Below are 12,073 nucleotides of genomic sequence, written 5' to 3'. Positions count from 1 at the left end.
ATGAAAATATCTGAAGTTTCCAAATTGTATTGAAATCATATCATCACCTGCAAAACCAATTTATATTACATATCTAAATATAAATATAAATTATTACGTTGTTATCATAATTTTTTATTTCTTTTTTGCAACTATTTATGTACTATTAAAACAATTTTAAAATTTTATACATATGACAATGTAATGCTACATGTGTACGCACTATAAATTTCTATGCATCCCATAAAATCCATCAGCTGATTTTTGTTTACATCGTGCTAGCTTTAATTTTCACAATTATTTTGCTGCAAAATGCTTCGGGCCAATTTTCTATATTTATGTAAGGTACAACAACATAATTAAATATTGCTTTCCTGAATTCACACATTGCAATTTTCAGCGATCATTTGCTACGCATTTGACGCCAAAACAGCAGGAACTTATGGCACGGGGACTACCTAAAAGAGCGCCACTACCAGGTGTAACGAATATAGTAATTGTAGCTTCTGGTAAAGGTGGTGTAGGCAAATCCACTGTAGCCGGTATGTGACATCCAAACTAGTGTTCAAATAATTCTCCAAATATTGTAAATTAATTATATTTATAGTCAATCTAGCTGTTAGTCTTGCAAATATGGGTAAGCATGTTGGATTATTAGATGCCGACATATTTGGACCGTCCGTGCCCCTAATGATGAACATACATGAAGAACCTTTAGTTGATGACAATAACTTGATGATACCACCCATTAACTACGGTGTTAAATGTCTATCCATGGGTCTACTCGCAAAACAAACGGACGCAATAATATGGCGTGGTCCTCTCGTAATGTCTGCTGTGCAAAGACTTTTAAAAGGTGCAGTTTGGTCACCACTTGATATACTTATTGTGGATACACCACCTGGCACGGGTGATGTACACCTTTCACTTGCTCAAAATGTGCCAATAGCTGGCGTGTTATTAGTTAGCACCCCACAGAAGGCAGCGTTGGAAGTGACATTGCGTGGTGCGCAAATGTACCGTAAATTGGGTATACCGATAATAGGACTGACCGAAAACATGGGTCATGCCATTTGTGGCAATTGCCAAACACGTATGGAAATTTTCCATAATGCAACCGATTCCTTTACAAAACAAATTGGTACGAGTGTTTTGGCATCCATACCACTGGATGGAAATATTACGGAATGTTGTGATAAAGGTGTACCTTCAGTGATTAAATATCCCGAGACAGAGTATGCAAAAAGCTACCAAAAATTAGCTGAATCTCTTAGTCAGACGTTACAGAAAAGCGCAACCGGGGAGCAGAAAAACAAATAAAATTTGTATGTTTTAATTTATTAGCAAGATTAAAAAAAAAAGATAATTTAAGACTTATTTTTCTTTTGCTTTTTCATTTTTTGCATCGCCTTGCGATGTGCATATTTTTCACGACGTGCAACAACTTCTTTGAACTTCCGTTTTGTATAATTTTGCGCAGTTTCATCCGCTAGCAAGTCATCCACCAATGAACGTTTTTTGTGACGTGTTCCACGCTCGCTGTAGTAATCCAAGGGCGAATGTTGCACAGTGCCAATCTGAAATTGCAACATAATGTTTATATAAATTGATTTTTTTTTTTGGTTTGCTCAAGTACAACTTACTTGGAAATATTTTGGCAGGACTTTCAGATCATTCTTCTTGTAAAAATGTTTAGGATCAAGTACGGAGCGCATTTGCAGTATCTTGAGCTCATTCGTGGTTTCCTCTGTCTGTTCTGTAGCTGGTAGATTGTACCATCCAGGACCCTTTGTTTTAGAGCGCTCAACCTTTGTGGTAAAAAAATACATTAATAAATAGTTCTAAAAATCAGCAGAATTGATAATACGTTTTTCGAACATTCATCAGTTTACTAAAGACGTCATCAATGTGTACCTTAAGGCATCTCGGAAGATTTCTTGTTATATATACATATAATGTCAAAACAGTGCGTTTCAAAAAGTTAATTTATGTTTGTTCCAAATTAAATCATCGGCACAAAACTCTAATACCGTTGACAGTCTAATGTTGTGAACATTACTGTCCCGCCGGCCTTACAGCAGTTGTCACTAGTTCTGACACAACTGCTAAGATTACAACGGGTGAAACTATTGTTTTGCTTATAATATGTACGAGTCTTTGATGAAATCTCCTTCAAACAATGCCAAAAGGTAACGACCGCACCACTTGCGGCTTAAGATGTCGAATATGTCATCAGATGTTTTGTGTTTATAAGATCTAATTCAATTTAATTCACTGTATATAACTTACCCTACTAATTTCCCGTTGTTTCTTTTTAGTAATAAACGGCATCTCCTTTAATCTACCAAAACCAGGTACTAATTGTGATTTCGCCATTTCCTTCTCTACATCGGTTTTTACTTTAAGTTCTACATCAAATTTTCCGGTCGCTGGATTATAATCGGAGAAATCCATTTTATTGTAACGCCCTTGGCGAATTTTTACAGGATTTTCCTTCATTTGCAATAAGACCGCATCAATTCTTTCAGTAAGTTTATCTAATTTTTCTTCAATATCACTTTTCGGTGTTTGTATTTTAGCTAGTTCCTCTTTGATGATTTGTGAAATGTCAATGTTGGGTGGTGGCAAACCTAAAATTAATTTGCGCCATGAATTGATTTTGAAATACTATGCATTATTTTAAATACCAAAGTAATCCTCATCCTCATCTTCATCATCATTTTCCACTTCTACTTCTTTGTTGACTGTTTCTGGGTCCTGCCTGACGCCTTCTTCCAACGTACGCCATTGTGAATTGCTTTCAACTGTAGCTGTGCCATGCGATTCACGTTCTAGCAAATTTGTATCACCAGCAGTATCCAAAACAAACAGAGACATTTTTGAATTTGTATTAAATACAAATATTTACATTGAAATTTTTAATTATTAAAAATATAAAATCACCGCCTAGCACGCGTGAATTTGTAAAACGTCATATGAATTGAACGACACGAATGTGTTGCCGGATTAATTAATTTAAAAAATGGAATTGTGTTGTTGGTAACCCTTAATTTTTACATTGACAAATAATGTTTTTAAAGTCTTACATTTTATATTTTTAATTACATTTTTAATTTCATAACATATATGTTTGTTATAATAAGCAAAATCATCGCGTGTTATAATAATATAATTCTTCATATGGTATTTCATACTAGAAGAAATGTCAATAACAGAAACTAGCAGCTTTCTCAGGAACTTTGACAGCTAGTGATAGTTAGCAGTTAAGAAACAAACTTTATCAATTTTAGTGTTGCCCAATTCCCACATAAGATTCTACCGCCTTTTTGTTTTGTTTTGCCTAATATTTGTTATTCAGTTTTGTTTGTAATATTGACTTCTTTTATTTGATTTTTAATAAACAAAAATAATATTTAGCGAATTACATTTAAATCAATCGCAAATATTAAACTTTCAATATTAGAGAATATTTTAGACGTTATGGATGACAGCGTATGCGTTTTGAATTATTAAAAAAAAATCAATTAAATCTTTAATTTTACAGCAGTGCAATATAGAAGGCCCTCCTAGTAATCAAGGATCTCGAATTACCCATAAGGCTGGCCGATTTATGTGTCTTACATGCAGTAAGCGATTTACAAAACCATCTCTTCTGCGTCGTCATGAAGTTATACATTTGCCAAATAAACCCTTTGAAGTAAAAATTATTTTATTTTTATATATAAATGATTTAATTTTGAAACATATTTTGCTGGAGTAGTGCTCGGAATGTCATAAGCGATTTTCACAGGATTCCTCATTGCGACGGCATTATTTAGAGAAGCACGACTTAAATTTAAAGCGTTTCCAATGCATTAAATGTCCACTTAGGTAAGTCTTGTACATATAACACATTTATATTAATCGCATATACTTTTCCCAAAACAGCTTTGCTCAAAAAAGTAATTTACGTTTACATGATGAAAAGGTGCACCCGTCAAAAAGATTGGAACATGCAGAGAGCTACGCCTGCGACCGATGTCCATCTGTGTATGGGAACAAACAAAAACTTAGTAGACACATAAATTTGGTGCACAAAGATGGTAATAAATCTAAAAATGCTTTTGATAAAATAGAAGAGGCCGATGATTTGGCATTAACTCAAAGCGTTTTGGAGCAACTGAAAACATTTCAAATGGAAATGAATTCCTTACAAACGCCAGTTTTGGAAGTTGAAGAGAATTTAGATGCTACAAACATAAATATTTTAGACAACTCCAAAAATTTTATTGAAGTGCCAACACAGCAACAAGAAGAGGAACGTATAATCAATGAGGTGTTACTTAAAGATCGTTTAAATGCACAAGGCATTGAATACTATCTGGGTGTGCAGCGCACTGTAAGGAAAGATGGATGTGCTGTATATATATGTGAATTTTGCGCTAAAGAATTTCGAAAATCATACGATTACATCAGGTTAGCACACTACATAAAATATGTGAAATTTAACCATACAAGAATCAATAAATATGTCGCTTAATTTAAGACACCGACGTGTGCATACAAGCGAGCGGCCCTATAACTGTGGTTTGTGTGAGCGTGCATTCAGCACCAAATCGAAACTGCATGAGCATATGAAGATACATCGTTTAGATGAGCAGCAAGGCATACCAGCAAAGTATTATCCCTGCGCAGTTTGTAGTAAAGGATTTAGTTCACTGCGAATGCTGGACAAACATATGAGGTATATGTATAATTAATATATACATTTTAATAAATAAATATATAATATTGTTGTTAATGATTTTAGCACCCACGAGCAAATTTATCAAGTCGCATATAAATGCAAAATGTGCGAAGAAATGTTCAAATCCAGCATCGCACTTACTTACCACAAACATAAACAAATTGATGCAGACTCTAAATTTTTGCAACAACTACTACCAACACCTACTGAAATCTATACAAATACTAATAGCATGGAAAGCAGCTACGAAATACCAGATTGTTCCACTGCAGTTTCCCCACCAGAAACAACCAACAAATCGCAACACTTAAAAAGGAAGCGTGTTGTGTCTAAATGGAAATGCATTACTTGTGAAAGGTTTAAGTTTACTACTTCTGCCTATAAATATAATATATATTTATTAATTTCTTTTTGTAGACATTTTTCCAATTCCTCCACATTACGTGATCACCGGCGTATATATCATGGGTCTTACAGTCGTAAACGACGCATATCCGCTTCAGCTTTTCTTCGTTGCTTCAAATGCTCCTATTGCGCGCGTGTCTTAGAAACTAAAGCGCGTTGTAGAACACACATGTTGACACACTTGAATTGTTTACTAAACACAGATAAATCCAATCAGCAGCCGAATGCAACAAATATAATTAATGCTTTAGGGTTTGTCACCAGCTTAATAAATCCTGCCTCCGTCAAAGTTGCGGAATTTAATGTAATAACAAAACGTCGTGCAACAAATATGCAACATAAAAGTAAAAAACGCGTGAAAAATTCACCGCAACGTCATAAATGTCATATTTGTAAGGAGAAATTTCGTAAACAATGCGATTTGAAACGTCATTTAGTTGTGCATACAGGTGAGCGTTTACATAAATGTGCCACATGTGATAAAAGTTTTAGTTTGAGCAGTACGTTAAAGCAGCATATGCTAACACACGCCACAGAGCGTGCAAAACACATTTGTATCGTTTGTACGAAAACTTATTTGACCAAGAAAGCGCTCAATGTGCATTTAAGGCTGCATACCGGCGTGCAGCCGTTTAAATGTGAACACTGTGAGCTCGCATTCCGCACTTCTGGTCAAAGGATAGCACATTTAAAAGTAAGGCATGGCATACAGAAATTGAAATCGACCAACAAAAAGTAAAACGCACTGCAGTTCATTGTATGCATATTATTTTGATTTCACTGTTGTACAACTTTTACAACTACTACATCTACACTAACTAAACTTAAATAATTTCATTGTTATATGGAAACGAAAATACATTTCTTTTGAAAAACTAATTTTTTACAAGTCTTACAATAGTCTATACTTTAAACGCAAAAGTATCTATTAAAGTGGCCCAAACATGCTGTTGCACAAATAATTTAGGTTAAATATCCTCAAAAAAATAAAAATAAATTACTAAAAATCACAACTTTCAAACATAAAAAAATATGTTTCTGTGAATATAACACCTAGTGCAACAGTTGAAGAAAATTAACTAAATAATGGAAACAGCACCAATACGCCAATATCAAGTCCATTTACATATGAAAACCCGGCGATAGTCCGTATGTGAATTGCGCTTCGCGCTCCTGACTACGCGCTAATTCCATAATTTTTTGACGCTTATCAGCTACTATGAAATCATCAATGTCATCACACATTTCAGAATCGCCACGTTTGCGCTGCCGCAGTGGCGACATATGTGTGGCAACTACGGATGCCTCCTCAGCTTCACTGGCTTGGTATTGCAGATAATGTGGTGTAATTTTTTTCTCCGACCTAAAATGTGAAAAATAACAAAAAATATTAGAATTTGAATTATATCCAAAAACAACAAATAATACGTACATTTTCAATAAATACGGATCAAAGGGAAAGAATGTGTCAAGTGTTTCTTCTGGTGTGGCGGTATCATTAGCATACACTGTTGCTAATTTACGACGTGCATTTCGTTCCAATATCGCATGACAATAGGCCAACTGATAGGCACGCGTTACGCCAGCAAATGCAGTGGCCACAGCGGGCAGACAGACGCGTAGTGGATTGAAGTTGCAAGTAACTATTGCGGACAGTTGTAGAGATTGTAGGAACAGTAAACCTGCAAATTGTAATTTTTTTAGGAATATGTATGTGTTTGAAATTAGTAAAGAAAAACATACTTTTTCTGTCAGCCGTTAAATCGCGACTGCGAAATGCGATAACATAGAAAACAGCTTGGCACAGTGAGAAAAATACAATGTTGGCTTTCAAGGAACCATTTTGACGGTACTGATCACAGCGTTGAATATACTGATGCGCCCAATCACAGAGTTCTTTCAAGTAGTATTTTAGTACTCTAAAAATAAGAAAATATTGAATTTTAAAATTAAAAACAATATAAACAAATATCAATTTTAAAAATATAAATTTTTAATAAAAGCTAGCCAATTTTAAAATAATATTAAAAATAACTTACTGTAGTGGCAAAAATTTTGCACGCGCCAAGAAACTGGCTATGTAACCAACAGCTGCCTGTCGTATGACTGCCGACACATTTGGATTTTTAATTTTGTCCCAAAGGGATTGTAGAAAAGCCTCTGCGATTGTGTTCTGTATTAATAGGTGAATGCGTATAATTATTTGAAAATCTATACTAAGGCTTAAACAAAAATAAACTTACCTTAAAACTACTGTGGTAAAATAATAAAAACTGCACATGGTGCGTATTGTGGGAAGGCAATATCACATTATCAAAAGCTGTAAGCAGCACTTTCCAAAATTTGTTCAGTTGCAGTCTTTGTTCTGCGGTAACATTGAGAGCATACGGATTTCTTGTATCTAAGAAATTAAACATTTTCTCCATGCAAATATCGAGTGTATGCGCAATAGCATGCTTCATTGGCAACAAATCATCGTCCTTTTGATTAATGCCAGAAGCTGAAAGTAAATAAAAATGCCGTTAGTTTACATAAATATACTAAATTATTAAAATTAAATTTGTTCTTACATTTTTGGCAATCGTCCATTTCAAAAATTTCTTGGTCCTCATTTTCTTCTTCCAAATCTTCATCCTCTTCACATTCTGTTTCCTCTATTTCACTTCTTGGTGCATTGACATCCAACACAACCAATCTAGAAAAGTGAAAAATTCAGATTAATATTAACAATTTTTTCGAAAAACCAATACACTTACTTTTGTATTAACAATTGCATGACGAATTCGGTGAAGATGGGTTTATATTCAGTTAACCAAAGCACGTTATGTACATAACCGGCGATTACATGAGTTGCTTTCTTGAAGTATGGAAACTTATTTTCAATAGTTTCCAGCACGACTTCAAAACTCATTGGTATAGCTGTTAAAATGCGATCCAACAAATGATGTATTGCGTCTAATTCTATCTTAACATTATCTATTGGTGTGCCATTTGGCCACATTGACTCATCAGCATCAGCTGGTATCCACAATGAAATCAACTTGGGTATGCCGAATTCCACATATTTATTGTGTGCAACCATAATATCAATATAAAATTCTGTATAAGCTTGCAATGCCGCTGGTTGTCTTTTTGTCCATGGTAGCGAGATGAGTGCCTCTACCATATTGGTGAATTTTGGACTTAAATCATATATTAATTTGTGTGCATCCGACATTATTTGCGAAAATTCATTGTCCTGCATTTGTAATTAAAAATAATCAAATAAATGCATATTGGTGTAAAATGCACACAATAAACTTACGCTTATTTCAGTTTCCTTTAGAAATGCCACAAATTCATTTAAAGGCTGAAAGTTGTTGTGTGCATTGACGGCTTCGACTGCATCCAAGATACCCTTTTGTTTGGGTATCTCAAAACGAACCTTGTTGATAGCTATGTTTTTGGCCCTTTCTCGTTCAGCTGGTGAATATGCTTTTAGGATGGACGAAAGCCCAGTTTTAGCGCTATATACCGACGACATTATTGCACAGTTAAATATCGTTTCAAAGCGAAATCACTAGTTCTACAAATATTTTGTAAAACGTAACGTATAGGTTATAATTGGGATGGCTATTTAAGAATGTACCACAGAAATGTGATTAACCTCCACCGCAGCTGGGTGCATACGTTTATGAAACTCAAGTGTATGTATTGTTCTTTTACTTCCGCGTTTTAATTGAATCACTTCACCTTTACTAAACTGCGTTATTCCTACTTCACAATTTCCTAACATTTCTCGTTTAACTTAAAAAGAAACCAAATTTATTGGTTTTCCGACAATTAAGTCGTATTTCAAAATAATTGCAGACGTGTGCGAGAAAAGTTAAAAAGCACGTTGCGGAAAATTTCACGGAATTTTGTAAATGTCAAAAACAGTGTTGTGAAAGGAAAGTTTTTCTTTGGTATTGGCGGGCAGTCAGTGATGTATTTTGACGGTTGGAGTATAGCCTAGTGCTAACAAAAGTAATTCTTTAATAATTACTGGGTACCTGATTTATAATTTTAAATTTTTTATAACCGTGCAATGTAATTTTTTGTTTATCATACCAACGCATAAATAAATTTTAAATTGATGCTAACTTTTTATTAATAATTTTAATGAGAAGACAAAATTTAAACCTATATTAGAAAGTCAAAATTTAATGAATAACGGTTTAATAGTTTGAGTTTATCTTCTGAAGGATTACTGTTTATTTGAAGCATACAGATTTAAATCAAATCTATAACTATATATTTTCAAAATATATTATTTTAATATTTAAAAAAATAACTTCCAATTGCTATCAAATCTAACATTTCATATGATTATAATAAGAGCAAAAAGTCCAGTTTCCATAGAATTTGTTTCCATTTATTTTTTCACATACTTTCTAAAAAACAGAATTACATACATAAAAAAGCCCGCTTAAGCAACGAATTCGTATGGAATTGGTGCCAATTGGATTGGTTCCTCAATCTGCTTAACGAAGTGAGCTGGTTTAGGTGCCTTGGGTTGACGTTTCAAATTCACATATACGCCCTTAGCCTTAGCTTCCTTCAATTTAAGCTCATTCTCCTTGACACGGCGCAAGAAATCCTCACGGCACTTGGAGTGATGTACATGTTCAATACGTACATTAATACGTTTGGGTAGGATCTTACCGCGCACACGTTTGTTTACAATGACACCAACGGCATGTGGGGTAACGTTGTATACACGACCGGTTTTACCGTGGTAAGCCTTGTAGGGCATACCCTTTTGTACGGCACCATGTCCTTTAATGTCGACAATATCGCCGTTTTTGAATACACGCATGTATGTTGACAGGGGAATGGTACCATGCTTGCGGAAGGGGCGCGAGAACATGTCTCGGGTGCCGCGACGATAACCCTTTGAATTGGTCATATTTTTGCTTGTCTTGGTTGCCTGCAAAATTCACAAATATTTAGTACGAATTTCATTATTGGGAATTAACGTTGTTGCTTATGCACTTTTATTAGGTATTTTTAGTGTGAATTTTGTGTTATTTGAGCACTTTTTCACGAAAAATTCACTAACCTTTAGGAAATGATGTCCACGCGGTCCAAGATGGAGTCGAGAAAGAGAGATAGAAAGAAAGAAAACAGAATTGCCAGTCGAATGACAAATCGGTTTTGACAGTTCGAATTTTTGACATTTGGTGCCGGGTTTGTTCAACAAAGTGGTAATAGAGGAATCCATTAAAAACAATAATTAAATTTAATAATATTTCATAATCTATATTTTCTGACATATTGCGTTTAGTGAACATATTTAGCTTTTTGGAAAATAATAAAAATTTGTAAAGTATAATGATAAAAACCTAAATCATACGGAACAATGCACTAGCAAATTAAACCGGATGTTCGAAATATTTTAAAATAAATGAGCAGCTCTAGATCGAAATGTCACAATCAGCTGTTTATTATCGTGTACAACAAAAATCTATAAAGCATACAAACTATCTTAACAGATTGTGCAAATTCCTATATAATACCCAAAAAGTATCTTATATAGATAATAAAATATTAATAAAATGGAACAATTCAAAGGCTCAGAGAAAACACTTTTCATATGGACACAATCATCTCTTGTACAGGCCAGTACAGAAAAGTTGAAAGAGGCCACTGGTGGCGAGGTTATTCTAGAAAATATCAATCGCTTGACTTTCGGTAAGCACTATTTCACAAAAACAAATGACTCAGCTGAAATTTATTTGGAAACTTTTGTGTCCCAACATACTTAATGCAGCTACTTACGGCGAGTCCACGTTTGATCTAATTGTAATTGAAAACGCACAGTTGACAGATGCTTTCGATAAATTGCTACGCTTGCTGAAGCCAAATGGGAAATTATATTTAGCCAGTATTTTTGGTACACCGGAAGTTTTTCAACAAGAACTAAAACTTTCTGGTTTCATTAACGTTAGCATAAATAAGGACGACGGCACTTTGACTAGTCAGAAACCAAATTATGAAACTGGTTCAGCAATCAAACTGTCCTTTGCTAAGAAAGACGGCAAAACACCATCAGTATGGAAAGTTAATGGTGATGGCGATGAAGAACTAATCGATGAAGATGATTTGTTGGATGAAGAGGATAAGAAAAAACCGGATCCTGAAAGTTTGAGAGGTATGCAAAATGTTTTAATTTATGTTATTCAAATAATCTGCTAATAGAGTGTGCAAAATAAGTGTATAATATATATTATTTCTCTCATTATGTGTAGTTTGTGGCACCACTGGTAAACGAAAGGCCTGCAAAAATTGTTCTTGCGGTTTAGCGGAAGAGCTTGAATCTGAGGCTGCACAAAAGTCCAAGGCTGACACAGCAAATGCTAAATCCAGCTGTGGCAATGTAAGCTACAACTCTTCATTTTCATAAAATTATAATTAACGAATTTCTTTCTAGTGCTACTTGGGTGATGCTTTCCGTTGTTCTTCATGTCCATATCTTGGCATGCCTGCATTTAAGCCTGGTGAAAAGGTAGAATTGGCTGGCAATTTACTTAATGATGATATCTAAGCAATCTTCAATACATTTTGCTGTGATTTACATGTATTCGTATTTAATGCTTTTGTGCAAACGTATCTAAGAATTAATATAGCATATTTAATTCCGACTGATGTGAGGAAATAGTTTAAGAAATCGAGATATCATATTGTCAAACCGTTGCAGCAGTTTACATAATTTCGAGGTTTGGTTTACGAAGTTTGGGTGTGTTCTCTTGCCGTTGCCGTTTTTGGACCACTCTACTCAACCAATAATTAGTTGTAGCCTTTTTAAACAACCTTAAATATCAATATTTCACATATGTAGAAGTTTTATATATGTAATTTATTTTTCATTTATGAAATCACAATATGTGTGCTTAAACAATTTTTGTAACGAGTAGTAAACAATAAAATTTTGCACATAACAAT

General features: G+C 34.3%; 6 protein-coding genes and 1 non-coding gene across 9 annotated transcripts; 3 read left to right on the top strand and 4 right to left on the bottom strand.

Annotated features, from left to right (window-relative positions):
* Positions 1–175: 175 nt before the first annotated feature.
* On the top strand, positions 176–1,350 carry LOC105221807 (iron-sulfur protein NUBPL). 2 transcript variants are annotated; one of them, XM_011198919.4, is made up of 3 exons: positions 176–324; positions 380–521; positions 587–1,350. In XM_011198919.4, exons 1-3 carry the CDS (start codon positions 292–294, stop codon positions 1,297–1,299), a joined length of 888 nt encoding a protein of 295 aa, XP_011197221.2. In that variant the 5' UTR covers positions 176–291; the 3' UTR covers positions 1,300–1,350. The 2 variants fall into 2 exon arrangements, with proteins under 2 accessions (XP_011197221.2, XP_049317993.1); XM_049462036.1 differs by having other exon boundaries at positions 183–319.
* Positions 1,302–2,971, bottom strand: LOC105221808 (deoxynucleotidyltransferase terminal-interacting protein 2). The gene is made up of 4 exons (XM_011198920.3): positions 2,667–2,971; positions 2,269–2,609; positions 1,623–1,787; positions 1,302–1,556 (listed from the first exon to the last, which is right to left on the bottom strand). The coding sequence occupies exons 1-4, from the start codon at positions 2,854–2,856 to the stop codon at positions 1,347–1,349; spliced, it is 906 nt and encodes a 301-aa protein (XP_011197222.2). The 5' UTR covers positions 2,857–2,971; the 3' UTR covers positions 1,302–1,346.
* On the bottom strand, positions 1,858–2,144 carry LOC115065810 (small nucleolar RNA U85). The gene has a single exon (XR_003845520.2). It is a non-coding gene; the product is annotated as a small nucleolar RNA U85 (small nucleolar RNA).
* Positions 2,972–3,272: 301 nt separating the features above from the next.
* Positions 3,273–5,989, top strand: LOC105221805 (zinc finger protein 91). 2 transcript variants are annotated; one of them, XM_029548556.2, is made up of 7 exons: positions 3,273–3,471; positions 3,524–3,676; positions 3,740–3,849; positions 3,907–4,434; positions 4,505–4,702; positions 4,769–5,062; positions 5,123–5,989. In XM_029548556.2, exons 1-7 carry the CDS (start codon positions 3,460–3,462, stop codon positions 5,847–5,849), a joined length of 2,022 nt encoding a protein of 673 aa, XP_029404416.2. In that variant the 5' UTR covers positions 3,273–3,459; the 3' UTR covers positions 5,850–5,989. The 2 variants fall into 2 exon arrangements, with proteins under 2 accessions (XP_029404416.2, XP_011197219.2); XM_011198917.4 differs by having other exon boundaries at positions 3,315–3,471; positions 3,527–3,676.
* On the bottom strand, positions 5,862–9,049 carry LOC105221806 (RNA polymerase I-specific transcription initiation factor RRN3). Its single transcript, XM_011198918.4, has 8 exons — positions 8,415–9,049; positions 7,867–8,348; positions 7,681–7,805; positions 7,354–7,610; positions 7,150–7,283; positions 6,854–7,029; positions 6,543–6,792; positions 5,862–6,473 (listed from the first exon to the last, which is right to left on the bottom strand). Exons 1-8 carry the CDS (start codon positions 8,631–8,633, stop codon positions 6,233–6,235), a joined length of 1,884 nt encoding a protein of 627 aa, XP_011197220.2. The 5' UTR covers positions 8,634–9,049; the 3' UTR covers positions 5,862–6,232.
* A 427-nt stretch (positions 9,050–9,476) lies between these two features.
* LOC105221804 (60S ribosomal protein L21) lies at positions 9,477–10,305 on the bottom strand. The gene is made up of 2 exons (XM_011198916.3): positions 10,191–10,305; positions 9,477–10,058 (listed from the first exon to the last, which is right to left on the bottom strand). Exon 2 carries the CDS (start codon positions 10,035–10,037, stop codon positions 9,558–9,560), a length of 480 nt encoding a protein of 159 aa, XP_011197218.1. The 5' UTR covers positions 10,038–10,058; positions 10,191–10,305; the 3' UTR covers positions 9,477–9,557.
* Positions 10,306–10,572: 267 nt separating this feature from the next.
* LOC105221802 (anamorsin homolog) lies at positions 10,573–12,059 on the top strand. Its single transcript, XM_011198913.4, has 4 exons — positions 10,573–10,822; positions 10,902–11,282; positions 11,380–11,507; positions 11,562–12,059. The coding sequence occupies exons 1-4, from the start codon at positions 10,687–10,689 to the stop codon at positions 11,673–11,675; spliced, it is 759 nt and encodes a 252-aa protein (XP_011197215.2). The 5' UTR covers positions 10,573–10,686; the 3' UTR covers positions 11,676–12,059.
* The last annotated feature ends 14 nt before the right edge of the window (positions 12,060–12,073 follow it).

The sequence above is a fragment of the Bactrocera dorsalis genome, unplaced genomic scaffold (genome assembly GCF_023373825.1).
Source record: "Bactrocera dorsalis isolate Fly_Bdor unplaced genomic scaffold, ASM2337382v1 BdCtg219, whole genome shotgun sequence".
NCBI classification, from domain to species: Eukaryota; Metazoa; Arthropoda; class Insecta; order Diptera; family Tephritidae; genus Bactrocera; species Bactrocera dorsalis.
The sequence above is the reverse complement of the archived record's forward strand: the minus strand, read 5'-3'. Positions and strand labels throughout refer to the sequence as shown.